The sequence below is a fragment of the Chaetura pelagica genome, unplaced genomic scaffold (genome assembly GCF_000747805.2).
Source record: "Chaetura pelagica isolate M959 unplaced genomic scaffold, ChaPel_1.0 scaffold344, whole genome shotgun sequence".
NCBI lineage: Eukaryota > Metazoa > Chordata > Aves > Apodiformes > Apodidae > Chaetura > Chaetura pelagica.
The window spans coordinates 8,911,746-8,939,417 of NW_009953098.1; the positions used below are offsets into that span (position 1 = coordinate 8,911,746).

At 42.6% G+C, this 27,672-nt stretch overlaps 1 protein-coding gene across 1 annotated transcript in view; it reads right to left on the reverse strand.

The window, feature by feature from the left end:
- AMOT (angiomotin) overlaps positions 1 to 27,466 on the reverse strand; it is a 31,986-nt gene extending 4,520 nt beyond the window's left edge. Inside the window, exons 1-8 of the mRNA XM_009997151.1 lie at positions 27,294 to 27,466; positions 24,975 to 25,893; positions 18,090 to 18,543; positions 16,131 to 16,275; positions 14,667 to 14,759; positions 11,875 to 12,020; positions 1,913 to 2,062; positions 1,400 to 1,590 (exon numbers count right to left, since the gene is read on the reverse strand). Of these exons, the coding sequence (XP_009995453.1) occupies positions 1,400 to 1,590; positions 1,913 to 2,062; positions 11,875 to 12,020; positions 14,667 to 14,759; positions 16,131 to 16,275; positions 18,090 to 18,543; positions 24,975 to 25,846 (2,051 nt within the window). The 5' untranslated portion in view covers positions 25,847 to 25,893; positions 27,294 to 27,466. The remainder of the gene's footprint in view (positions 1 to 1,399; positions 1,591 to 1,912; positions 2,063 to 11,874; positions 12,021 to 14,666; positions 14,760 to 16,130; positions 16,276 to 18,089; positions 18,544 to 24,974; positions 25,894 to 27,293) is intronic.
- Positions 27,467 to 27,672: the final 206 nt, after the last annotated feature.

Consider the following 27,672-nt stretch of genomic DNA (forward strand, 5'->3'; position numbering starts at 1 on the left):
AGGAATGCCAAAGCACCAATGTCAAAGGCATAAGAAAATCATTCATAAAATAAACCTAACCTGACCCATATTCCTGCCCGTGCTGTAAAGCATTCTTCCTGCATTCTTCCTCAACTTCCTAAGGGATGCTATTTTCCACTAGCAAAGAAAAAGAAATTTGTGCACAGTGTAGATGAGGTTGTCACTGATATTAGTGGCATCTCTCCCAGCCTCTGTGTTTGAAGGAGACACTATTGGTGCCAATTGCATAGAAACTTGCAGAAGCCTTGACGCTACCGGAATGCTGTCTTAGAGGGGAGAAACAGCTAGAAGGAAATGGGAAAAAAGAGGTTGGCTCTTTCCTGACTGGAAGGCATTCTTGTTCATTTAACAAAACCTGAACAAGCCTAACACATCCTCTCTCATTCCATGATAAACAACAGACCAGATCGGAAACTATAACATGGCCTCTGAGGACAAGCAGTAGCAAGAGCCTTTAGAGAATCCCTGGGGAGGCAGAAAACAGTGCACAAGAAGCATCAATGCCCTAAAATAACAGCCTGCTTCTGGAGCAAGATAAGATAAGTCTGTAAATGCTAACCCAGCAGATCTGCAACTTCACTCATGTAATTCCAGTATAATTTTACAAGCTAGGAAGCCAGTTGCAATGACACCTCATTTCACATCTGATTCCTGAAACAATCTAAAATAATATCTGCCATCAACAACCAGAAACTCACTAGCAATGAAATGTAAGCAATACTTAACTCTAAGGAGTTGCACTCCAATGTCAGTTTTTGCTTACCATCTAGCTGAAGCACTTGGGCCCATTTACAGCTATGATAAGTGTTTCAGTTCAGTTCAGTTGTCTTGGAATGTGAGCTTGTTACCAAATTTCAGACACCCTTCCCTTCCTGCCCCCACAAGCAGTCTTCTCCATAAGCAGTAGAATGTTTTGAGCAGAATTTGCTAATAGATGTTTCTGGTTAGTAACAATGTTGAGGACAATACCACAAAGTAATTTGCAAAAACATTCTGGAGAACAAAGAAGCCATTCAGGGTGAACAATGTGAATCACCAAGTTTACCCCATCTCACATGACTTCAGTGAGGTCTGATGCCTGTTTAAAAAAATAAGAACTGAAGCAGTCCTCATACATTTGTTTTTGAATCAAGAGCTTCTAGGAATGGCTCCTGCATGTGAGGGAATCTTCCCCTGGAAAAAAGTTTCTATCTGTTGGCAGTTGCACAGCTCCCAGGAAAAGCAGCCAAGCTCCACTCACATACAGAAGTCTGCGAAGCCATTCAGACTGCAAGGAGAGGTATCATGGGAGGGTGGCATGACAACATTCCTCAGTGGGAAATAAGACATTCAACTGGAAAAAGAAAATAATACCCACATTATGAAAAGTCTCAGTTACCTCTGAGCAGCCACAGTTGCAGCTGCATCCAAAGCAAACTGTCTCATCACGCTCTCCTCCAGGTATTTCTGTTCCCACTTGGTCATGTCAGCTTCCAGAGCAAGAATCCTTTCTTCCTTCTCGCGCAAGAGCTCCATAAGCGCCGTGGCATTGTACTCTGAGACATTGGCAGCCTGAGACGTACCCTGACGCTGGGTTCCAAAGGGGGAAAAAAAAAAAGTCATCTCAGGTTGCATCTGTAAAAGTCAGGGTTGGTTTATTTGCATTTTGTCTGAAGGACAGAGGCTGGTTCAGAGCAGCACTAGCTTGACCACAAGAACTCCCCAGGGTGAAACACAGCAGGCTAGGCCATTTCAGACAGACCAGGTGATGGTTGTGGCCTCCTTTAGAGTTTAATCTGAAAGATCTGCAAGGGCACTTCAGCCTCACTCTGTCAAACCAGGAAACAAACTCATGTAATACAAGAAAGGCTCCTACAAGAAACGTAGTGTAGCCCACGGAAGCAGCGGGTACCTGCTGCATCCGGAGAGATTCCAGTTCTCTCTCCAGTCGGGTCCGCAGCCTGTGTTCCAGCTGTTCCCGTTTCTCACACGCTGCCTGCAGCTGAACCAAGGCCTGCTGCATCTTCTCTACCTTCTCGACATAGACTTGCTTCTTTTTGAGCTGAAATAAAGGAAGAAAATGCAATGTAAGTTAAAAAATGAGAACAAGTGAGTGAACCTCTGGATGAGTATGCATTGCAGAGCACAGAAACACCAGAAGAACACGTCCATCTGACGGCTGTCCATGTGCTTCAGACTCCTGCTCTGGACTCAACACTCGGGATGTTACAGGACTTTCCCACCTCTTCTTTCCTGCCAGGTACGTTTGTTCTTTTTGCTCTCAGTGACCCTATGGTAACGATCCAGAGCATCAATGGGCTAGAAAGGGCATCTGTGTTCATAAGAGAGAGTGTTACAGTCACTTGACATACATTGCCAAGGTAACTGTAGCAAAGACAGGGTTTTGACCTGGTCCACAAATTGGGAAGACTTTTCAGTGTAATCTTGAAAACCGCTGGCAGTGTTTTTATGAGATTAAGCTCAAACTGCATCAAAACCTGCGGGATTCTATTCTAGTCCCATAACAAAATAATAAATAGGATCAAAACATACACAAGACATGGCCCATGCCCTCTCCGCACTGCAGCCAGGTTTATTCTCACAGTCTGGACATTTATCTTAGTAATCTTGGCTCAATGTGACCTGAGATGTCCTCCATTCCTTGCCCCTGACCTTGTTTTTCTCCACTGTTCATCCTGCAAACCAAGCCGCTATGCTGCCTCATGACAAGCAATGACAACTACCATGCAGAGATCCCCAATAACTATCTTAGCAAGGTTAATCCATAGATTAGGCAGAATAAAACCAAGCTAGAATATTAATTAAAAACCAAAACAACCAGGATAAAACACCCCCACGGCCCAGCTCTGTTCTAATACAAAGAATACTTCACAGCTATGGAAATAATTTCCTGTTAAGAAAAAGACTCAGTCACAATTAGCTGGTTTCAGCAGCAAATCTGGGGCATTGCTTTTTTAGCTATGACTGTCATAAACCCTGAAATACAGAAACAACAGGAAGGAGGCAACTATTCACAACAGTCAGAGCCAAAGTCTAGAGAAGCACCACAATGCAAAACACAGGCTCCCTTATGCAAGTTCAAAGAGCTACTCTCCAGCTTCATGGAAGAAAAGTCCACTGAGGGACATCAAAGACAAAAGACTTTTGGCTCAGGAAGTCCTTCTTGGAAGCAGAAAGTATTCTGGGAAAGTATTGCTGTTTGTTGGCCCCATTCTGACAGTGTTCCCTAGGAATCTGCTATAAGTTTTGGCACAGACAGGATACTGGGATAACTGGGCTTTGATCTGAACAACATGAGCCCTTCTAACATTGCACCTTCCTTCTGCAAAGGTCTTATAATTTGTTTCTTCAAAATTTACCCTTTTTACACTCCTGTTCCTTGAGGCAATCCAGAGACTACAAAGTGAATAGCAGAGAGAGAAAAATCTCCAGAAATGGTATCCTTTTCTTCACTTCAGAAAGTCGGCAGGCATCTAATCTCACAGCATGAAAGTTGCTGCCCTAGAGGATTTTCTCCCAAACAACTATTTTACAGTAAGTTACAACAAATAGTGAGTAATCCAACCAAAGGCCTTCCCAACAGTGCACATACAGTAGAAAGGTATTTTTATTATTTGATTGCTAAAGATTTCAAATTTGTTTGGAATGGGGGGGGGGCAAAAACATTTTAATATTCCATTACTGCTCTGCAGAACATCAGTAAAAATGTTATACTTAATACACCTTTTTATTCCAGAGCATAGTGCTTAATAGCACTGATTTAAGCTTTCTCATGCTCCAATAAAGCATATAGTAATGCACCAGTTTTACACTTAGATTAACAGCAGCTCATAGCAGCTACATAACTAGACAAAAATGATGAACCGAGTCATCAACAGTACTTAGAAATGGAAAGCAACAAGTATTTTGGTTTTGTATATGAGCTTGCTGACCTGGCCAAGAGTGATGAACAACCTAATACACTTTCTAACGGTGAAATATCACACATTGAGCTGAAGAATTTGCCTTCCTCCATTCCTCTATATATAAAATAAAGGAAGGACTGACATTTAGTCTCTTATTACCTATCACAAAGCATTTTACTTTCTGAAGTTTTTTTAACACACAGGTAAAATTCTCCTTGCAAAAGGCAGCCACCGACAACAGTTTACTAGTTTCATAATTAATAACCTGAGTATGCATATGAGTGGATTAAAGTTTTGGCCTGTGTTCAAAGAATACCAAGAGCCCAGCCAAAAAAAAAAGAATTAGGACACAGAAATTCCACTGAAATGTTCGCTTTGAAAGTGCTCCCATCAGCTGAACCTGCAGGTGAAACGTTGCAACACAAGCTGTTGCCCAACCTACCAGCACTGCCTGCACATGCCTAACTCATGCACCAGACCTAAAGTACAGGCATGGCTTGTTCAGTGGCTTTTCAGAAAGACAACCTTTTTTCTCTTTCACAAAATACACTTCGTCTTCCAGCATCAGGAAGAATTAAGAATGTTAGAAAATTTGAGATTCATGTATTTTTTTTATGGCTTAAAACCAGTTCAGGAATCCCTCAAATAATTGTCAGTGTTTTGGAACACAGATGTTCAATAAGCTTTAAGGGCATGTATGCGCTAACGACAACTCAGCTTTACTAATTTTTCTTTTGAAACAATTTGCCTTTATCTATGCGATTGTTTCATTCTATGCACTGACTGCACTAAGTCAATCCACAGTATATTCCAGCCATGTCTTTCATTTCCAACTCTGCCATCTCTGCTACTGTGAATATTTGTGAGGAATAATTTACCTTTCTGTGAACCAGGATTCTCCAGGAGTGGTAGTAGTGAAGTCTTAATTTTTATTATTTTTTTAAAATAATCTTTCTTACTTGACCTGTCCTCTCAGAGGACCAGGAATAATTCTTGTAAGCACGGAAGGATTTCATTGCCATAATTTATAAGTGTGACTGTGTTTTCCTAAGACAGGAATTGAAATCAGAGTTTCCTGAGTACTACCAGCATGCTGCAGATATAAGTGAGATAGGAAGAAGTAAAAAAGCCAGCATGCTGAGGCTTGTTCTTGGTCATCTGCCATGGATTCCCCACCCTCTCTCTTCCAGCAACAAACCCAAACTGGCTGCTCAGTGCCAAGGGCCATGGTAACATCTACCATGGGGAAGATGGCATCAAAAGACACTTGGAATTCTCTCCTCTGCAACAGGTCTTGCAGTGAACACGTGCTCTAGATAAGAGTTCATTCCTGAAGCTTTACAAGGATGCAGTCACGCCCTTCAGAACAGAATTTTAAATAAATTTGACAGGATAGTAATTTTCCTTTTGATGGTGCTGCATTTAACTAAGTAGCAAACTTACGGTCACATAATGTATTTAAACTGTTTTGCCTTGAAGGGTGATCTGAAAATGCACAGTGTTTTACTCATAATAATATCTTTACTATAACACCTCTTTAAGATGGTAAGATCTCAAATCACCTCTGTGCATCTCTGGAAGTATAGCAGAGCACTTCAGCATGACTGTATCATCCTGGCCCAGTGTTTCCTACAGCACATGGCACAACTTTAATCATGTGCATATCTTTGCCAGGTCAACTTGGGAAAGTGCCCTAATCAGGTACCAGATGTCAGGCTTTACCTCAATCAAACTCTAGTCAAACCATTTTAAACACGAGCAGTCACTCTCCAGTTCACATCCACTATCATCTTTGCATAAATTCTGCAACAGGACTGAGGATAAGAAAAATAATGAAGGGCTGGACTGGCTTGGAAATCTGCAGAAATCTAGTACAGAGATGATGCAGGGAATACCCCTGGAAGATTCCCTGGCCTCCCAATCAAGCATTCCTGTTTTCATTTTATTTCCTCTGTCCTTTGTCAAGATTGCTTTCTGTAGTTGAGAGCCAACTGGGAGAAGCAGGATATGCTTGGGATTCAGAGGCTTCATTGCTCACAAGAGTCTGGCTGACTTGAAGAACAATCAGTTTCCAAGTTAATCACAAAGATTTGCTACCCAAATATGTCTGCACACCAAGATCCCCAAACTGCAGGACTTCTAGCAATGCAAAATGAATCATATAGGAATGAAATTATTAAACAAATTCACTAAGCCTAGAAAATTGAAACTAGTTCTTAGAATCTTTGCGCAGAAGAAAAGACTTCCTAAAACAATGTGCTGCCTGGCAGCAGGCAATCTGCAGGCTTCTCTGCTACAGTGTTTGCATGGTGTAGAAGCCATGGCCAAGGACAAAGCATTCCTGTCAGAAACAGGGACATTTGATTATTATTACAACTGCCTGGCAGAAAAGGGATTAACATTCTAAAAGCCAAACAAATCCTGTTCCTTCACTTGATTTAGGCTTCTCAGAAAAGTCTTTTGACAAATCATGGCAGTCTCTTTCAGGGATCTCAGGTCCTCAAAGAAAGGTTCTGAAGAGGGTATGGAGGTTCCCTGCATACAGCACAGGGAGCCAGGGCATAGAGAAATGAAAAATTTTCCCTGTCAAGGGAAGCAAGGGAAGGTAGAGGCCATTAACATCCTTTGGATCAGAGCTGCCTCTGCAGGACAAATACAGTCCTGAACATAACAGATGAGGGGGAAGGAAGGATCATCTTTTGTAAAGAGATTCATCACTTCCAGATGGGTTACTCAGCAAAGTTTTTCTGGGGAAGACAAGACTTCCTGCATAGCTAGCAATGATTCAGAAACCCTCTCCGGCATTTTGACGAACCCAGACATTACCCTCTTCATCTTGGATAGCTCCTGTTTCCGCAAACTGGTAACACTCGTCAGCATCTGCTTGTCTCCCACCCACTATTTCTGATGTCTTCAAAGTCCTTTGTTTAATATATTCAAGGTGTTTTCATTACATTCTGGGTTTATCCTAAAGCTGAATCCATTCAAATGCAGCTGAAAATGTGTTTCCCCACAAGAATTTGCCTGCTATGGCAGAAATGTAGTTAAAAAAATAGACAGCGAGCACATTTCAACCATCTTTCCCTCTTGCAGTTGGAATATATTCCTCCGGGATGCCCTTTGAACCCTCAGTTTGTTTGAATTCAGGCCCAATAAAGTGCCATTGGCCTTGGCAAGAATTCATGCTGAAGTAATTTGGTAAGACTATCATCTTGCTAGGGAACAGAATTTGTTGCATGGGAATATTATAATGTCACCTCTCTGTGTTAAAATAAGTTGTAACTCTCAAAGCCACCTCTGGAAAATTACTAACAGGCAGAATATAAGAGGTAGAGACACAGCAATAAAAAGCCAGTTGTGCTTTGTGACAAGAATGCAGGTCATTAAAGATATGCACACATACTTAGAGGGAAGAGAGGGAGTTTACTCTCCTCTCCACCCTACCCATCCATGAGCCATAAGCCATCCAAAATGTGTCCCCTTTTAAAAAGAAACTCTGTCCTGAAAGGAGCCATTATGTAGGTCTGAGAGCCCAAGAATTTAAGAAAGACAAAGCTGTGGAGACTAGGAATATCTTTTTATAGACCCAGAGAAGTGACTGGAAAAAAACAGGCAAGCCTTCAAGCACACAAACTCTCCTTTGGGTCTCTTCCCTGTAAGCCAGAGCTCTGTTCTGAAAGTATCTCAGGCACAGCATATAAAGTACAATAGATGTCATTTGGAAATGAACATTTCTACATTTCCCTGCAGACAGAACCCTTAGTGTTATCAGAAATAGCTTGCTATTTCTCTCCACCAATAGCTGAGTGGGAAATGAATATAGTACATGAGCTCTTATATCTGGTTTATGTTGAATTCTGAAGGCTGGAAGACCTTATAGCTTCTAAATACAAGCCACTTTTAGAAAAGGTATTTCATTATTTTCATTCAAATTTCATCCCAGCCCCCAATTTCCACCCATTAGAGAGGATGTCTGGCTTCTCCTTCCATTGCAAGGTGTGTGAATGAGGATGCCAAAGAGTAGATATAAGTATCTTCCTGCTGTTAGTCACTATTTTTCAAAGCTGTCTCCTTAAGGCATTCATTAAAACAGGGGCATGTAAAGCTGTGGAGCAAAGGAGTACAAGTTACACTACTATAAAAAAACCCACAAACTTTGTTTAAGTTAAAGTGTGGTCTCCCGTGGTATGAATTAACCAGGGTAAGCAGAAATTATCAAATTCAATAAAAGTCCTAGAAATTCCTTTTTTTTGTGTGTGTGTGTGTGTGTAAAAAACAGTAGCAATTGTACCCTCTACATCCAGCAGTTGTGGTTATACAAGTATTTGGCATCAAATTCCCTCCCGCAATATTACAAGCCTGGTAAGGACTGACAATAAGTCAGCCTTTACCTAGAGTCTCAGGCTGGTCAGGATAGTCCTTTCTGTAAACTCAGCAATTCTGCCTGTGGCCCAGAGCAAATCAAAGCTCTGCTTGCTAAAGACTCTGAAGGTGTATGCTAGCAGATGTTGGCAAAAGCATGGAAGCACCACTATTTTAGAAGCCTACACATAGAGGCCATCTGTGACCAGCTACCCAGCTGCTGAACACTGCAGCCATTTAAATGTTTACATCAAAATTGAGACCATGATAGCAATTTGTACTCCAAAATGAGAATTCTTCATTGCTTTAGCTGCAAATATTATCATCAGCCACTTACGATTGTGATACAAGTTTTTGAGCCAACATGCATTTTACCTCAAATATACTCAAATTTATTGCATGTAACGAAAACATTCCCAAGTTTAAAAAACAGACTAATACTTTACTAGACAATTTTAATAAGCTGCTGACTTATGCACACTGTGGAACATCAACTAAAGGGAAGAAAAGGGAGAAGTGGGTTAAGCACTGGGTTTCTTTATGTATAATAAAGAGGCAGTAAAGTCTAAGTATTCTATATAAAACATATACGTACTTAACAAGTCTATGCACAGACATATTTCTTTTAGATTTCCATGATCACTCACCCTTTTTAGCACTTTGCAGAAATAAACTCCACACTATCTAAAACTTTGATGGCAGCTTGTTCTAAATTTGAAGAGTCATTTCATCCCTGCTAACAGACCAGGGAAAGTATTCTGTGAATGTCTACTTTTGTTTCCAACTGCTTCACCCTATACTTGGGTATCTCCAAGATCATTCCTTTCTTCATCACATTTAGCATCCCTTTATCTCTTCCTTCCCTCTAACTTGGACGTTAAAATGCAATATATAAAAGATCTCCAAGCCCATAGGAGTAGGCAAGTATCTATATTTTTCAGAGGGGTGGTTTTGTCCAAACTGGCAATTCAGGCAAAGGATTTTAAAAAGAATCTGGAAGTTTCAATTCCAATGCAACATTTAAATTCAGCTACAGCAATCTATGGTTTATAACTCTCATTAGAATGGAACTATTCTTTTTATAAAGGATCTGGTGACTATAAGGCAGGGTAATTCTGCTTAATAGGAAGTCAAAACGGAAAGGGGGAAAAAGCAAGCTGAAAACTTACATTACAGGATGCAACAACTGAAATATGCACACCTCCCTCAGGCCCTGAGCCAGAGTGGCTGCCAAACTTTAGCATAAGAAACTCCACCCTCTTCTACAGGACTAGTTTGGAAATTCCTGACAATTACAGGGACTAGTAACTCTAATATAGCTGGCAGGAATAAAATAAATAATTGACAAATTGTTCCTATATGTTGGTCACTGATTGTCAATAACTCAGGCTGACATTTACAGTCCCTTCTAGATGGTTCCCTGAGCACTGAGCAGTTTATTTGGCTGTCTTTCGGAAAGTTACCAAACAGCTTCGGGATTTGAGAACTTCCCACAATTTAATACTAATGAGGCAGCAAATGCTTTATAATCCTAAGTATTTAATTAAAAAGTGATTTGGGAACCTGCAAAAGTGACTCCTTACCCCTTCTGTTTCTCCTTAAGCTCCATCACCTCTAGGAAAAACAGAGTTAATTCCTCCTCCCTCACTGAGACACTTCCATATTTATCTACAACAGGAAGGGTGGCACTTCCTGTGCACTCTGGGATTCGAGCAAAGGTTGGATGCTAATGACCACAAGCCCTCATGCAGTCAAAACCAGGGCATTTTACTCTGTATCAGCATGTGTGTGTTTTTTATTACCTCTGAAGACTTCAGCTTTACTGTGAGGCAGCCAGTATTAGTGCCCACACAGAGGCTGAACCTAGCCAAGTGCTGTGTGTGCTGGCTGAGCACAGCATCTCTAGACACATTGACTCCAAGCACATGAATAGTCCCAGGGAAGCCACAAGGATGTCCTGTGTACTTAAAGTTAGTCACACATCAGACTTTTAGTGTAACACAGTGCTGAAATCTGAAGGAAAGCCAAAGAGCTCCAGCACACTGCAGGATCAAATGACAGAATTGTTTTAGAGCCAAAAAGAACTGTGCCATGTTTAAATTACCCTATAACTTAATGCTGCCTGGCCCCCTGAGCAACAAAGGTGCAAGTCAGCCTTGCCAGGAGATGCTGCAATTTTAGTGAAATCAATGGAGCTGTCAACTGCACACAAGGCTGAATGTGGCCAGTGACATTTCAGCATTCCTCTGATTCTCTTCTTTTTTATTATTATAATAATTTGTATTGCACAGCAGCAGGTTCCCCAAGCCTGGCAATGCTAAATACTGTACCAATGAGAGCTCCCTGCCTTCAAAGCTCACGGCCCAAGTCTGGGACTGGAGACAACAGGCAGAGTTGTAGGGCAGGCCAAGTCAACAGTCTCTGAGTTAGCATGAACTGTGGCCTCACCCCTGACAACCATGTTGCGAGCACCACAGCAAGGGAGGCTTCAAAGTGGCCTTGCCAGTGTTTGCAGTGAAGGCGAGGACAGTCTGGGAGAAAACACAGAAGTGCTTTTTTGGGGTAGGGAAGAAGGGGTTGTTGGAAACTGAGAAAGACATCCTCTCAGCAACAAGGGAGAAAAGAAATAGGGTTGGGTAAATCATGAGAGGTCTGGAAAACAAAGAACTACCTGAAATTGGTGTGGTGGAGAAAGGAAAGCAAGGCAGAGCAGTGGGGAGAAAGGCTAAGGTATGATGGTAGGCTACCCTGCAACAATGTCCTGAATGAGCAGGTCCAGGAGGGAAGTTGTCAGAACTGAAGGAGAGAAGAAACCTGCAGTGGAGAAAATGCACTTGGTCATGAGATTTCCTCCAGAGGCTCTCTATGGAGGAAGAGTAGGAGTAAAGGAAGTTGAGGCTGGGAGTGGGAAATGGAGCCTTTGAGAGGAAAGGAGTAGGCGGGAAGAAAGAGGACGGACACTATGACGCAGAAGGGCAGCAAGGTGAGAGCCATGTGTGAGTGGCAGGGACAAGGCTACCAAAGAAACTGCTGTGAAAGCTGCCCAGCTAAGCAGCTCAAATGCATTATCCCCTCTTGGGAGGAAAAGGAAAGAAAACCACCAAGGTCATGCCCAGCTTATTACAAACACTGGGCACATACGATGATCTGCACTGTGCACCACGATACCCTGGTGTAAGTGGAACACCTGGCAAGAGGACAAGCTGCATTCATTTGATATTAGTTAAAAGTCCATCCAGATCTGAACTTCTGCCAAGTTCAGGAGGTTGCCAGGGCTGGGATTTCAGTTGCAGTCCACTTTTACCAGTTGAAACAAAAAGAAAATGAAAGATGGCTGCTTAGACAAAAGCACTTCCAAGGAAATACAGATTTGTGGCTTATCTGTGCACAGTTGAGTGGTTTAGCAAACAAACACAAAGCTAAGCCGATATAAACAGCTTTGAAGCAAGCAGATTTCCTTATAATCTGTACCAGACAAACTCATTCCCACAGTCACTTTTACTGGAAGCCAAGCTACCCTAATTTCTCTCTCCCAGCTACAGCAATCTTACTTCCTCAGCATCATCTTACCTCCCAGCATCCTTACCTCCTCCTCCAGTTTCACCACCTTGGCCTGAGCATTGTTCAAAGCCTGGTCTCGGATCTCAATGTGTCTCCGTTGGTCCTCATTGGTGGAGCGTGCAGCAGCCAGTTCTATTTCCAGTTTCTCTTTTTCCCGCTGTGTTTCCTTGTCTAACAAAACAAAGTGAGGCTTATCAACAGACCAGCACTCATCTCTACTCAGCTTCCAGGAGGTCTTTCACTCCAGAGGTGAAGGAAAGATTGTACTGGAACTTCTCACAAGAGAGAGAATGCAAATCTAATGCTAAGGGAGGGGAAAAAAAAGTACACTGCTTTCAAGGAAGAGAAGGACACATAACCCTGAAAAACAAGCATGGTATCTTCAAATAACAATGTGCCATAATGCTAGTGAGAAGGAATAGAAGGTGTATCACTAAGTACAGTTAGGTAATTTGCTCTGATTATGCAGATGGTTAGTGAAACTTGGCACCTCTTTACCTCTGAGCTTTCAGCAGTGGAAAACAAACTGGGTAATTATGATATCCCAGGCTGGAGAGAGGAGATGGCAGACTTTTGTGCCTGAAAATCTTATGGTCCTTTTTTTCCACACTGACCTCATAAAGAGGAAGGCTGTTCTGCCTGGGGCAGCTGTCCTCCTTCTCTAAGTAACATCCAGTTGTCCCACTTTGCTTGCAGTACCACCAGAGGAGTCAGAGAACAAGTGAGAAATGAAAATTCTTTGGTTGTCCTCTACTGCCCTTAAAAGAACCCTCTAGGCCAGAACTGAGGCACAAGTAGCTGTTCTGTCACTGCTCAAAGCAGCTCAAGAAAGCCTTTTGGTCAGCATTGAGAGTTCATGTCTGATGCTTTAAAGCCTCCCCAAGCACAGCAGCTGGTCCTTTCCTGCTGCTCTCCAGAAGGAGCTGGCCCTGGAGGGAGCAGCTATGTTGTGTGTTTCAGGAACAGGACAACTGCCTTAATAAAAAATAAATGGGATAAAATAACCAGGGACTGGAGAAATTATCACACAAGGGTGTAAAGCAAAGCCACAACACAGAGCTGATGTCCTCTGTATATGCTGTCATTGCCAGCTCAAGTCAACCAGCTACAATGATAGCATTAACACTCTTGCTGGGTACATAACCACACAATACTCCCTGGAGTGATCTACACACAGCACTGATGACACCAGAGAAACTGCATTCCAGAAACCAATATCCCACGACAAAGGAATGAGGACAAGGAGTGGAAGGCTTGAAAAACAGGAACTAGATCCTGGGTGTTAGGACAGACTGCATATGGAATACACAGGCCCGTTTGTGCAAGCATGTGCATAACTATATTTACAGGACCACAATTATTCCCTTTCTTCTGCCAGCAGAGAGCCAGGAGCAAAGCTTTGGCAACAGAGTAGCTAAAGATTCCCTTCTGTTAGGAATCAACACAGCCCACACACAGGTTGCAAAACAAAACCTGTCCTCCAACAGCACCCAGAACTCTGCAGAGCAAACCCTAACTGCAACTCAGAGCTAGCCCGTGACACAAAGACAAAGGCTAATGTCACCACTTGTCTTCTCTTTTACCCATCTCTCTCATCCCAGTATTTCTCCTCCAACCAAGAAGTGAGTTGCTGGCAGTGTCAGCATGGTAAAATGTATTGCAGAAAATGGGCAGAGACAGGGTGGCATTATGCCAGCAGGTATCAATCAGTGCCAGCAGTCTGTTAATCTGTAAGTGCCTGCAGCAAGGCTTTTAGAGGTTTTGTTCCAGACTTTTTCCCAGATTGGTACTGCTTCACTTGACAAGGGCCTACAGCAGCCCTAGAAATGCTAGGACTGAAGAAATGTAGCACTCTGCTTTCCATGTTCACCCAAAAGAAGAAACTGAGTCCGAGACCTCAGAGCCTTGACCTTCCCACCTCTCTGGGTGAATCTTTGAACTTCCAAGTCCACTGAAGCAGTCCGAATGTGAGACTAAACTCACAAACTTTCCACTACCACCAGGAGTTTTGAATCCACACCCTGACAACCATCTGCATGCAACATCAGCTGCAAGGAATAAGCTAAAGGCAACACAAGAGAGGGATACCAGCATTTGTCAGAGGAGCAGCAGTGTATGTTACACCATAGAAAATCTGTATTTTGCAATTTTATTGCATTACCTTTTTAAATAACAATTGGAGAAAAGTGAGCATTGTCAGAAGGGTGGAGTACACTATGGGATGAGAGAAAAGTTGGCTCGCTGCCACCGGCCTCAAGATATTTCAGTACAAAGGAAAAGCAGCATTTCACATCTGTCATTTTGGTTTGCCTTGTGATAAACCCACTGCTGTGGACAGAATTCATGACCCTTACCCAGCCCAGCAATATGCAGGCAGTGTTCATCCCCTTTATTTTTGCTGAACTGGATAAGGCAGTGACAAATTAAAGAGGAAAGAGATAAGAGATCCACCAGGTTCCACTCCCACTGGCCTTAACTCATGCCAGGACTCTCATCAGCCTGGAAAGGTTTTGGCGGACAAAATAGGTAGACAAATTATCCTTTCTGTTATGGAGTAAACAATAATTTTATAGTTTAACTGGAACTGCATTTGCTCCAAAATCTCTAATAAATACCATCAGATGCGCTTTACATACTGACAGAAAAGGAATTCTTGTATCCTTACTCCTTTCTCCACTGACATCTTTGGACCATCACTGTCCTGATTTCTGCCCCAGTAGAAAATCCCCAGAACTGAACTATGCTGCCCTGCTGCAGTGTTACCCTTCCCAGGAGGTGCAGAGCATTCCTAGCGACCCAAAGGACTGAATGACTCACTTTGTGCAAAGAGCTGAGAGATGGTTTTGCGATTGTCTTCAGACCCCTCAAATTCCTTCTCGGCAAGCTGCTTGTTGGCTGTCTCCATACGTTCTGCAAAATTTTTCAATAAAAGAAACAATAAATAATTAAAAACTTTAAAGCACTAAATCACATCTGCTCAGGACATTGCTAATGCAAGCCAGGGGAATGGATCTCTGAATTCTATGCAGTCAAAAGTAAAAAGCCTATGAGAAGCTGGCAGTCACTTTGGGAACATACCTAATTGTGTTCTTGAGAAAATATTCTCAATCAGACAAAACAGGTTAAATAAAGTTTCAAATAAATTACTTTGAACAATTATAACACAGAAGATTGTTTTTCAATTTTTACAAATGTTGACACCTTTTTTTCCACTTGAATAAATCTTACCATGCAATTAAAAGAATCCCTTTTAATTCTTCACTAAATCTTAATAGTTAGATGATTAAATCTCTGTTTGCCAACTACCTGACTTTAGGAAAAAGTGTAAAACCCTAAGGACAGTTTCAGTTCTGCTGCTGCAGGCTATTAGAAATTTATAGCAGCCTTTGAAAATAAGAATTAAATGTTTATGCTGTGTTTTATGATGACTAAGATTATTTAATGCAGGCCTTTGTGTACTGTCCTTGATAGCAGTGGGCACTGTATGGACCTACTTCTTGGATGCAAAACAATTTCTGGGAACACAGCAAGAGACTAGGAGCAGTGAAAGAAATGATATACAGGACAATCAGGTGCCTTTCATCAAAAAAATGAAACTTACAGCTTCAAAGACTGACTGTGCACCTTTAAACATCTGAAATTGCAGCTTTTTTTCTGCCTTTCATACTAATGCTTAAACTTTGACCCATGCTAAGTTCAAATACCATTCAACATCACTCTCCACTGCCAGCCATCATACTGCCTCAGCCTCTTAACAAGAACCAGACACTAATAACATCTCTCTCTGGAAAAGGAAGTGAGATCCAAAAAACCAGATGCCTATATTGATAAGGAATGACAAGACATTCAGGAAGAATAGACAGTCTGCAGTTTGTATGTCAGTGCAGAAGGGTCACCGGACAGGAAAGAAAGTTAACATGCCTGGTGTGGGATTAGCCAGTCAGCAAAACATCTTTCCATTTGTATAAACTGAACAAATTGTATAAATTGAGTCTAGGATATAAGACAAGAGAGAATTCCAAGTTTGCATCTGGTTTATGGTACTTGGCTTATCCTATGTTTCTTCTCAATGAGAAACAGGCTTGAAATGAGACACTACAGCACTCTCCTAAACCTGTCTTATCTGTACTCCCAGCAAGCACTTAAGATCTCAGACTACTGAACATACCTGTTGTACTCTAGTTGAGCCAACAGACAGCGAGTTCTACAACAAAACACTGTCCTGCCAAGTAAGTACATTAGAAAAACATCAGCATTGAAGAAGAGTTTTACTTCATTCACCTCTTAGATCCCTGTTGAAATCATGAAGCCTACGAATTTCTCCTTCCAGCTTGTTTCTCATGGCCTTTTCCAGGGCATCCCGCTTAGAGGATGATTTCTCCAGGTTTTTGTACGCCTCTGAAACTTGCTGAATTTCTGTTTCCAGCTGCAGTGGAAGTGAAAACAAGCACTTATTATTTTATCACCAACGATTCTTTTTATTTGGTCTCAGAAGGGAAATTACGTTGTCTCAAGTCTTCTTTACAAAATAAATCTACATCTATGTATTAAGTAAAATGACAGAGTCTCATGTTTGTGATGGATCCTTCTGTATGAAGAACATCAATGGCTAAAACAAAGCTCTGGACTCTCCTTCCAGACTCTAGCTCTGTTTCCCCAATATGATCAAACCACAGATATAGCAAATTAAAGAAGTGTAAGTGTTATCTTTTATTTCCTAAGACTGGGGCATTTTAGCACTACTGATACTTTAGGCAGAAAGCATTGATATAAATAGCTAATGTGTTATCAAGTTGAGCAAGTAAAACATAACAAGGAGGACAAAAATATGCTAAAAAAATGCTAGTAGCAGATCCTGCATTACTGATGAACTCTGCATATGTGTCATTTTTATGGTCCAAAATTCACAACAAAACCTCCTGATGTTCTATGTTTACACTTCAACAACTTCATTGTGCTTTTACATATTCAATTTACTAAATGGAGGAAGATAAACATTTGCAGTAAAATGTGTTGTTCTTTTCCTTCTACCCTTCAGTATAAAGCTTCTCTGATCACCCAGAGCAGAATGAGATTCACTTCTTGCTCTCCTTACCAGGCATGGGTTTGCATTGCTATGGAAGTATGGAACCACACGACAGCAAACCCCATCAGCACTGTCTACAGCCAGTGATCAACAGGGGGTGGAGGGAAGTGCATTTTTATCCTTCTTTCATTATCAGGAAGCTGCCAATCACTTCTCTAAAGCATTTCCTGGCCAGGAACCTTCCAAAAAAAATACCACAAAGCCAACATGTCCCTGGAAAGAGGTAATACAGGGAATGAATGAGTGTGAGAAGCCACACTGGTCATCTGAACTCACATAAGTGTTTTAAGCAGCCACACATTTTTATGGCCCTGGAGACAGCTCAGTGCAAAGAGCACAGCAAGGCCCACAAAGTCCAAAATTCCAAGTAGCATCAGCCTTTTCACAGCTGCAAGGCAAAAACAAAGCTGACCTGCTGCACAGCTTTAAACCACCGGTCATCAAGAAGTTAACTCTGTGAGGCTGCAATGGAAATGCCTCTACATATGCCAGTTAATGATGGCTCTCACTGGGATAATTATTTTTTAAAAACATTTTGGTATCACTTACTCTACTTGTTTCACAAAGGCAAAGATGGCAAATGGCTTGATCCAAAACAAGATAGTAAGTTTTCATGGAAGTTGTGTAGTATTGAGGGAGTGACAAAAGAAGTGCTAGTTTCAGTCCTGCAGTCCAAATGTCTTTAATGTAGCCATAGCAGCAGCACTTGTCTTGCACACTGTTTTGTAGCAACGTCCTGTTGTCTTCTTGAGTGACTATGGCCTCATATCATTCCAAACAGGGCCTTCCTGCAGCCTCTAAGGTCTTTTAGACTGATGGGAAATTGAAAGCTGCTGCTCATCTGACCATAAGAACACTAGTTTTAATTTAACCAAGTGAGCCAAGCAGTCAGCCTCTTCAAGACAGCTGATGAAGATGCTCTTTTGAGCACAGTCAATAAGCTGTTAGAATAAAACTGAAGGCTTTGATTCTATCTTCTGACAAAGTTAAGCTGCTGCCCAAAGGCACAGGATACAGACTAATCAATCTGCATGTAAAAGACTCAAGAGTGGATAATCAGTCCCTTAAGCAAGGAATGTAACAATTGCAGATTAGATGATTCAATTATGATCATTCTAGACACAAGAGAGTGCCTGATACCCAAATACACCCACCTTCTGCAGCCGGGCTACTTTCTCATAACACCCATCCAGCTCCTGTCGTAAAGATCGGTTCTCTTCTGACAGGATTTCCACCATCTGCTGGGCCCTGGAAACGATGGCAAAAGGATCTACTTGCATTTGTTGATATGGAGAGGGTATCTGCTGAGCCCGGGACATGACTGCGTAGGAATCGCCTTGCTGCTGCTGGGGGCCTAGGAAGGGCTGGCATAGTCGGTACAGATCTCCCTGATGGACCTGGTTTGGCAAGAACGGCTGCTGGGTCCGTGGCAGAATGCCAGGATCTCCCTGGCTTGGAGTCAGAGGTTGCTGATGCTGGGAAGGGGACAGCCTGGATGGTGGTGGAGACTGAAGCAGAGTCAAAGATCCCAGGGATGTCAAGGAAGAAGTTGGGCTGTGATGGTGAGGAGGCCTCTGTTGTAACTGCAGCTGCACATCTGGGTTTTGCCTGGAAAACAGAGAACAGGAGCTCCATCAATGTCACGCAGAAGATGGTGCACAAACCCTGTGACAAGGGATGACCTGTGTAGCTCCTGTGCAAAGGTCTTCTACACAAAAGACTCTTAAATGAGGTCTTCCTCATTTTTATAAGTTTGTTTTTAAAAAAAGGCTTCAAAATCAAATCATCAGCCATAAATACTCTCAAGGGGCATGAAGGTCTTTCTTCTTGAGCCTATTTCATGCAGAAACAAACAGAAACTCCAACAACAACTACTGGGCAAAATTATTTTTAAAACTTTTCTCTGCACTTTATGGATAAAATGACTAAATTGAGAACTGTCAGGCATGGGTCCTCATCTTCTGTCCTGAAATGTGCCATCTTGCATGGAGAAAATAATGGATTTTGTTTGGCAATTCAGGATACAGAGTTAAAGGGACTGGCTAGGCTCAATGTTAGTATGCCAGCATCACTGATTCAAGCTTCCTGAAACATCAACCAACAAGCTGCAGTTTGGTCAAATGAGACAGTGAAACGACATTAAAACCAACCTAAGAATCAGAAGCAGCCTTTTGATTCAGAACTGAGGGTGTTTCTATGCAGTAGGTACATTTACTGCTCCTAACAATAAACTGTATAGGCCATCAAAATAGATCTAGTAATCTGTAACATGCTTGAAATCTATTCTAGAACTAACTCCAAGCTACACCAGCTCACATTTCCCAGGCACTAGCAATCTCCAGCTCAACTTCTGCAGCACTCGTCAAGTAAGAAATCTCTCTTAGGAGATTGTGTGGATTTATGATGCTTGGATGACCTCAGAAGGAGGGCTTTCCTTCCTCCTCCAAAGGCATTCCATAACCTTTAACTTCTCTGGATGTTCTTTAACAGTTGAAGTCTCTCCCTTACCATGCTGCAGCCAGTCTCTTAAGCACAGACCTCAGCCTGGTGCAGACCTAGTCTGGCAGTTCAACATGTTCTGAAACACTCATGTTCCTCTGATAAAATTTCCCACCCTTTGGGATGCAGTTCAACCTTGCAGCTGGAAAAGCACAGACTGTTGTTCCACCTGGCCATATCCCCATGGCTGTCTGCATTCCTAGGAAGGACCCTGCACTCATGCTCTGCAGAGAGGTACTGGATGTAGAAGACAGCCCACAGAGTAGCTCTTCCACCACACCAGGAGGTTAGTGCCATGTCCGCTGACAGCAGCAAGCACAAAGCTGAACTGGGAGCTAAAGGGTTACACAACAGGCTTCTCAGCCAATGTGCAAACACTCAGCATCATCCTTCCTGTTCTCTGCTGAAAGAATGCATCAACCCTACATATGTCCAGAGAGGAAATGTCTGCATTACTCACATCTGGCTGGCAGCACACGGAGCAGTTCCGAAATTCGCAGCCCAGCACAGGCTTCATGATTTCAATATCATGCAACTCATGTCTTATTTTTCTGCTTTCCAGCAGAGAGGTGCATAGAAACCTTCAAGCTGATGCTTAAATTCCTCAATAGTGAAAAAAATCTAGCCCCTGTCACTTGGGGAAAAAACTAACAATTACTGCTCTAGTTACCATTTCTCTCTTTCTCACACTCAAGTGGCTGTGGTGTCTGTCAGCAACAACATTCAGGAGCTGAATCTCCCCCAAAATTATCATATCTCATGTGAGGGTGTGAGGATCTCATGGGTCATGCAGAACAGAGATGTGCAATTAATATCCTCAGGAATGTTGAGTTTCATAGCAGCAATTTGGTTCTTTCTTTCCCCTCTTGGGAAGTCAGCTCTACTTACTATTGCATTTATTTCACTACCTTTATGTGCCAGTTCTCATAATGAAGAATGAGGCATAACTGTCACATGCCACGCTGAAGGTCATCTGGTTTGTCTCAGGTGGTTTCCAGTTCCTTTCTTAGCTCACCCAGTTATGTGCAGACTTAAAACTTTGCATCTTCAGAAGCCACTCATCTCCTTGAGCTTATTCTTTACTTAAAGTCACACCCCTCTGTTTTAACCTTGCTGTGACATTTAAGCTATGACAACCTACAGAGGTTAGCTCAAAAGAGATATAATGCCTGTCTGCCTCATGGATGCAGAAAAACCCTTTCCAATTCTGAACCTACAGAATACTGTCTTTGAGTCTGAAAACAATCTGAAGCAGCTACTCATAGAAAGTGACTTTGTTGAACTCAGTGTCTGAATATTATAAGCCTAATGAGGACTATTTAGATGTCAATGTTAACAATTTGAGCTATTTGACTTTAAGCATCTCACTATTCTGCCATCAGAGACAGATGGGCAGAATCTTGCCATTTCTGCAGGACCTAAGCACTAATAAAAGGAACACAAAAGGAACACAAAGATTGCCAAAGAAAAACAACAGCCGCAGCTAAATTCTGAAAGGACAGTCTTTGTGTTGACATGCCTGGTAATAACTTTTTTTAAAACCTATTATGAAGAACAACTCTAGGAAATCATGGCTGAGTATTTCTAAACAAGATACATTTCCAAGATTTCCAGCATCTTGGCACTCATATCCAAAGCCTCTTATGGTCTTGAAATTATACCAATCTTCTGGGTTCAAGCTAGTTCTGTTGCAATGCCGACAGCATTTGAGCTTCCAAAATGTCACAAATGTGTTTATACTCCTAGTAAAGATAGGTAACACAACTGGGGCAATACAACCTATCTTTTAATATTATTTTTTTTAAATCCTAGTAACCTCATAGCAGTAACTAGACCTTTCAATATCCTATATGCAAACTTTTACATACATGTTCAAATAACTTTTTAGCATTCCCACTACATTCAATTCTGTCTTATAAAATACTTGTATATATTTTGTGGGTTCAAAATACCTGGCTCTGCGATCCCTCAGATTAACATGAGCATTGCAGAATTTCTCTGGTAAGCAAGTTTTGAATCAAGAGATACAGAACGGTAAATGAACACAACTGGACTTTTAAAGATTTTTAAGCCAGACTGCAAAATTTTAAGGGAAAAATTGCTACTGTGGTCACCTAACAGAACTGCTAATAGAATGGCAGTAGAAGCTTCCCTCCACGAGAGAGCCAGGCCTTAGGTAACCCTGCAATCTTAATAAAACTATGACAGAATGAACCACTTCATGAAAAAATGCAGAAGGGCTCTCAAAATACATGGAAAACAAAATTACACAATCTCCTTCCATTTGTCTCAGTGTCATAAAGACCCAAAAAGCCCAAACACAGGAAGAACATTCAGAGCAATAATTCCAACAAGTGTTTAAGTTTGAAAGCATAACTCTAAGGGACACTTAATTTTGAAGACTGTATCACACAAGAATCTCTGCTTCTCTTACAGTTCCTGGCGCATATCGGAGAAACACAACACACAAGCCAAGTACAAACCTGGATTTATGGTTCTGCAACTACAAGGGTCACATTAGTTTTTAAATCATGAAGACAAGAGATATGGAGTAAGGGCAGCTCTGCATGAAAATCGAGCCATCAGGAGTCCTGAGGCTGCAAGGATTGCAGACATCAAGTCACACAGAAGATTGGAGGGTAGAGCAACAAAGTGGGGAGGGCAGGAGAATGAAGAGATCAGGAAAGGTCTCTGCCTCGTTAAAATTTTTTCTGCCTTCCCAGCTTCTCCTGCCTGCTTCATATTCAAGAAGCTGCAGTACCCCTCTCTTCCACAGCCCTCCTGCACAAACTGACTGCAGGAGGGAGCAGACTCCACTCAATCAGACAGCCGAAATCAAACCCATGCATTTTTGTTCTGCTTCCTGGTAATACCTGATTATCCCCCACTTTGATGCTGCTCAGGGGAACACAGTGCACAGAAGTGATTTACTAATTATGGGACAAATTCTGCAGACCTCCTTCTCAGAAAGTTTCTGTGAAGTCAATGGGATTAAACACCACAGCAGGAGCCCAGGCATTTGGGCTCTGAACAGAAGACTGCGAGCTTCCTCTGCTCCCAAAACTGTACCAGCACAAGCCCTTCTCCCCCATCTCTTGCTCTTCTGCCACAGACCTTGCAAAACCCACACGACACTGAGCCCAACTCTCCTTTTAGACCTGAAGGTTTGTTTTCATCACCAATGCTAAAGTGAGGTTGAGACATTAGGGAGATAATAGGATTTTGGAGCTTCACATGCAGCCTGCCCTCTTTTGAACTTTACAATTTCCAAATAACAGCTCAGATGCCTCTGGCATACCCAGCATTTACATTAAACCAACATCCTTACAAACACATATGTGTTCCCAAATTTACACCACCCAAGAGCAGGTGAGGCAAACTGTTTGCAGACTGGTTTGAACTTACCACACAGTCCATTCCTTTCCCAGACTGGGGAGGGTGAAGCATGAGAATGCTGTGAATTCCCCAATGTTTATCTTGCTCAACGAGTTTTATTTAACCGCATCGTTAGGTCACCCTCAAATTCCCCCGAACAATGAGGGGAAAAACCCGCAGAAAAGGGTGTGGCTTCACGAGCAGAACGAAGGGGCTTTGTTTCCTTGACGCAGGGTTCAAAAAATGCACACGTTTACCAATCCAAATGAATCCCGATAAACACAGAGCTGCAGCGCAGGACAACCAGAGCCTCTGAAAATACTTTATCACTCCAGTGAGGCTGCAAAGACTCGTTAGCACTGCCTGGTGCGAGGCAAATGCACTCCTGAAAGTTGTATGCCTTTAAAATCCTCACACCACTACCCAGCTGCACAGCTTTCTTGTCTAAATGACAGTTTCTCTTAAAATGTGTGGGAGAGGGAGGGGAATAGAGGACTTGCTCCCTTCCTTTGCAAGGCTGCTCTGTAATTTATGGATTAGTCTTGCAATTGTTCTACTGCTTAAGCATTTGCTTGCAAAGGAAACTTTTCCTCTGTGCAGCTATTTAGGTTAAAAAGTAACCTCATTAGATTCCCAACGCTTTGAAGAGAAATTTCAGTTGCTTCCCCTACTAGAAACCTTGCCAGCTAAACCTTTCTCCTCCCTCCCCTTCCCCCCTCCATGTTCTTTCAAAGCAGCCAGGATCCATCCAATACAGACAAAAATCACCCTGTCTAGAGGAGCTGACTGTTGGCGTGTTTTCAAATACCTCTCCTTTAAACACCAAGTAGGTTACGTCTCAGATTCCCTATCTATAACATTCTGAGTATTTCTGATGCAGCATGACCATCAAGGATCTGCTTCCCTTTCCTGTGTGCATAGAGATTGGAGGCCTTTGAATTTTCAAAAACATTTGCAATGAGCTTCTACAATCATTACCCCCCCTAAACCCTTTACTTCCCCTCTTCCTGGCCTCTTTATTATTTATTTAGCCAGATCAAAGGGCCTTTTCATCAGGCTTGTATGCTGCTGAAGTCATTTCGGATCACAAACAATGGTGGACAAACTCTGAAAATAGCTCCCCATAGGACAAGGAAGGTTCTGAGCAGATTCAAATTCCCCAAAGCTCAACCCCTGCTCCCAAATACCAATCAGTTACTTCTTCATGCTCCCCTAAAAACACAACACAAGATGTGCAAACACAAACACAGAGATCTCACCATTCACTTCTGTAGCAACACCCTCCTCCTGTTGTTCCTTTATATTACCCTTGTAGCTTCAAACCTAGGCCAAAATCCTTACAGCTAACCTCACCTGATCTTGGACAAAAATAAGACGGTAAGGAAACAGGTGAAATAAAGCCATATTTTTAGCCCACCATTTTTTAGCTTCACCTTCACCCACACAGACATCAGTGTTCGGCTCAAACCAAATCTAACTCTTTATCTAGAGGAAACCAGAACAGGCTGAGATTTCAAATGATGCAAGGAAAATTAGCAAATGCTAAACAAGCAAGTCTGGGATGAGGCACAAAGCATGCTTCATTTTCCACTCCTACACTTTGGATCCACTGAAAACAAGATTTGAAAAAGTCTAGACGAAGCTTGGGTGATTTTTGTTACCTGAAATATTACTGCTTTTATTCACTTTCTCTTTTCCTATGTAGCTTTTAGAGGCCATTTAAATCTTGGAAAAAAAAAAAAAAAAAATCTGTTGTCTGGGCAGATGCAATTAAAGAACAACTTAAGTCTTGCAGTAAGTAGCTGCAAGTTTCTACAATGAATTACTCCATAACTTTGGCTTTTGTAGCAAACCTTTTTTAAGACTCTAGAGCCTCAGTATTAAACTTCCCCATGCCATAAAATAAAGCTGGCTTGTTTGGTGGTTCTTTTTTCATTTCTGTTTTGTTGTTGTTTTTTTTGAATCAGGCCTCTAGGTAAGCTACTGAAACAGACTACAGTCCTTCCAGACACAGCCTGTAGCTGAACACAGTATGTCATCTCATACAATAAAAATGAGATCTTCGGTAAAACAAAATGTGCCTCAAGAGTGAGAGCAGTGGACTGAGCTCTCTACTGTCTTTCCTGATGTGGCTGTCATGGAGTTGGCATTAAGACCTTGCTTACCTGACTGACCCGTACTCAGGGGGATGTTGATACCTCATCATGGGCCCATCAGACCTTCCCTGCTGGCTCATGCGGTGATCGCTGTAGAAATGTCCCGAGTCCTGAGGTTTGCAGTTCATAGATGGGGTGGACACATTTTTGTAAGGATACTCTGGAGGAGGACCCCGCTGCTCCATTCCTTTCATGTTGGGCTGGGAAGGGGGCTGCACTGAGTTCTTGTAGAACTCATTGGAGCCAGAATTTTTATAAGGGTCACTGGACTGCTGAGGAGAAAGCGGAGAGAGGGGGGAGAGCGGTGCGCTCGTCACCGGCGCGTGGGCCTTGACACCGCTGGTGGCCAAGGACAGCTGCATCAGCCTCTCGCTCAAGGAGCGGACGTGCCCTTGCTTGAGGTCCTTAAGTCCTTCATCCTGGTGGACCTTCCCTGGGCTCACCCGCTGAACCGTGGGCCGCCCTTCAGTCCTCATCTTCTGGTTGGTGACCCCCGTTACATAAAAGGCTGCCCCAACACTAGCATGCGGCTGGCCCCTGAAATACTGTGACTGGACTTTGGCTTCCTCGTAGGTCGGGAGATCCTCACTGTTCTGGAGTCGCGGAGAGAGCTGCTTCTCCATGATGCTGTTGTCCACCTGTATCTCCTGGCCCTGGGGCTCCTGACGGGCAGCATGAGTCACAAGCTGGTGGTCCTGGGAGCTCAGCCCTTCGTTCTGAGATGCTGGACTCCCGGTGCTGTTGAAAGGGGGGGCATTTCCTGTGGCTTGCTGGTGTAAGGCAAGAAGGTTACGGTTGTCATTTGGGTTTCCGTATCTGAGCTGCTCCTGCAGCAGGCGCTGTAAAACAGTCGTAGCTGCTTGCTCTTCTGAATTCCTCATCTCAAACTGTGGTGCCTTTTGGGTGGAATGTAAAATCTGCCCTTGACCTAAGGAAAGGAGACACGGTTATTAGCGCCTGAGTAGATCAAGCAGGAGACATTTAAGAGCAATGGCTTGAAATACAGAAAAAAAAGCAGGTTAGATTACCAAAGATTCCCATAACAATAGGGGTCATTAAGACCCTTGACCCAAGAAGGACTTGCATGCCAGGGGGCAAAGCCTGGAAAGGTGATGAAAGGTGACTTGCAAGCTTATAGGAATATCAATCGACTGAAAGCATGCAGAATACCTCAGACAGCAAGTCTGCTTTCAGGCAGAAAGGAGACCTGTGATTCACAGGATGATGGTAAAAATGCCTAGGACCTGTTTGCTTTACACGTAAGACTACCAATAGTGAAATACACTTTCCATACTGCCAGGCAGACAAGGATTAAAGGGTGAAATCAGCAATTTGTCCATTTTCAGGAAGAAAAATAAAAAGGAAAAGAAAAAGGCCCATTGAGACAATATATAGCTCAAAATAAATCTCTAGCTTAGATTGTTTAAAGCAATTAATGAACACCTTGTTAGCCAGCAGGTTTTTTAGAGTTATGACATACCTAGGGTGAGATCAGCACTTAGTCTCCCTGCTGCAGAAATCACTACATACTGGTGCAGGCGAGGACTCTTAACTTCCTGCTATACAAAGGCAACCAAACCCTCACACATCTGAAGTTGTCAGCTGAATGCATGCAAAAAAGAGCTATCTGATCTAAGGAACAGAAAAAGATCTGAGTGGAAGGAAAAAACAGTGTGCCAATGAAAGAAAAACACAGAGCCAATGCCAAGCACATCCCAAGTAAAGATTAAGTCAGTGAGCAACAGCAATTACACTTCGCTCAGTCTCCTGGTGAAGTTAGGAATTTGTCATGAGAACTCATGCCCATTGTCCTTTCATGGGTTGAAAAATCCAAAACTAATGATACCTCTGAGACATTTAACTAAAAGCAGGGCTACCTTTGAGTTAGAAGAGGTTCAGAATAGAGAGTAGGCTTTACCTATCAGCTAAGCTGTGCCTCTGCCCTGACAGCAGAACACACACTGGTATTCTAGCACTTAATTTTGCCACCTTTTTTCTGTGTAACACTGTACCTAGCAAAAGGTAACTTGCTCCTAACAGCCTGTTCCACTGCAGAACCAGGGATGGGCTGCAGAGGTCAGTAGACCTGAGGGGTCTGCTTTGTTCTGTCTTCACAACCACCCACTCTGCCCCCTCAGGCCAGCCTGCCGCAGGAGTCTATCCCTGTCACAAGGCCTGGAAACATCAGGCGGACAGAATCCTTCTGCAAAAGTTAATGAAAGTTAAAATTAATCTCGTTCCAGGCTGCCTCACCAAACTAGGAATTCAGGCCCTGTTAAATGGCCTGGAACATGACTCTTATGAAATCCTATATGAAGTGGCACGTACCTATTTCCTTCACTTTGACTTCCTTGGTAAGGAGGAGCAGTTCTGCCACATGGAGGGGACACACACAGCCGTCCTCCCGCAAGTCCAAAATCTCCACTCAGAGATGGCTTCAGTCTCCTCTTCAGCAGTAGTCAGATCACTTGACACTCTCTTCGCTCCCAAAATAATTCTGGGGAAAGAATTGAAAACATCACTTTAATCAGCAGATGAGACCCTAGAAATAATAAGCCTTGGCCTATATTCCAGATTTTTCTTTTGTAGCTTCTTGCTTTCTCCCGAAGCCCAACAATTTTGATCCCTTTAAGATAAATGACACCCCCTCATCCCTAGCAATCTACTCCAGCTGCTGCTTTAATCATGACAATTTCTGCTCCAAGAT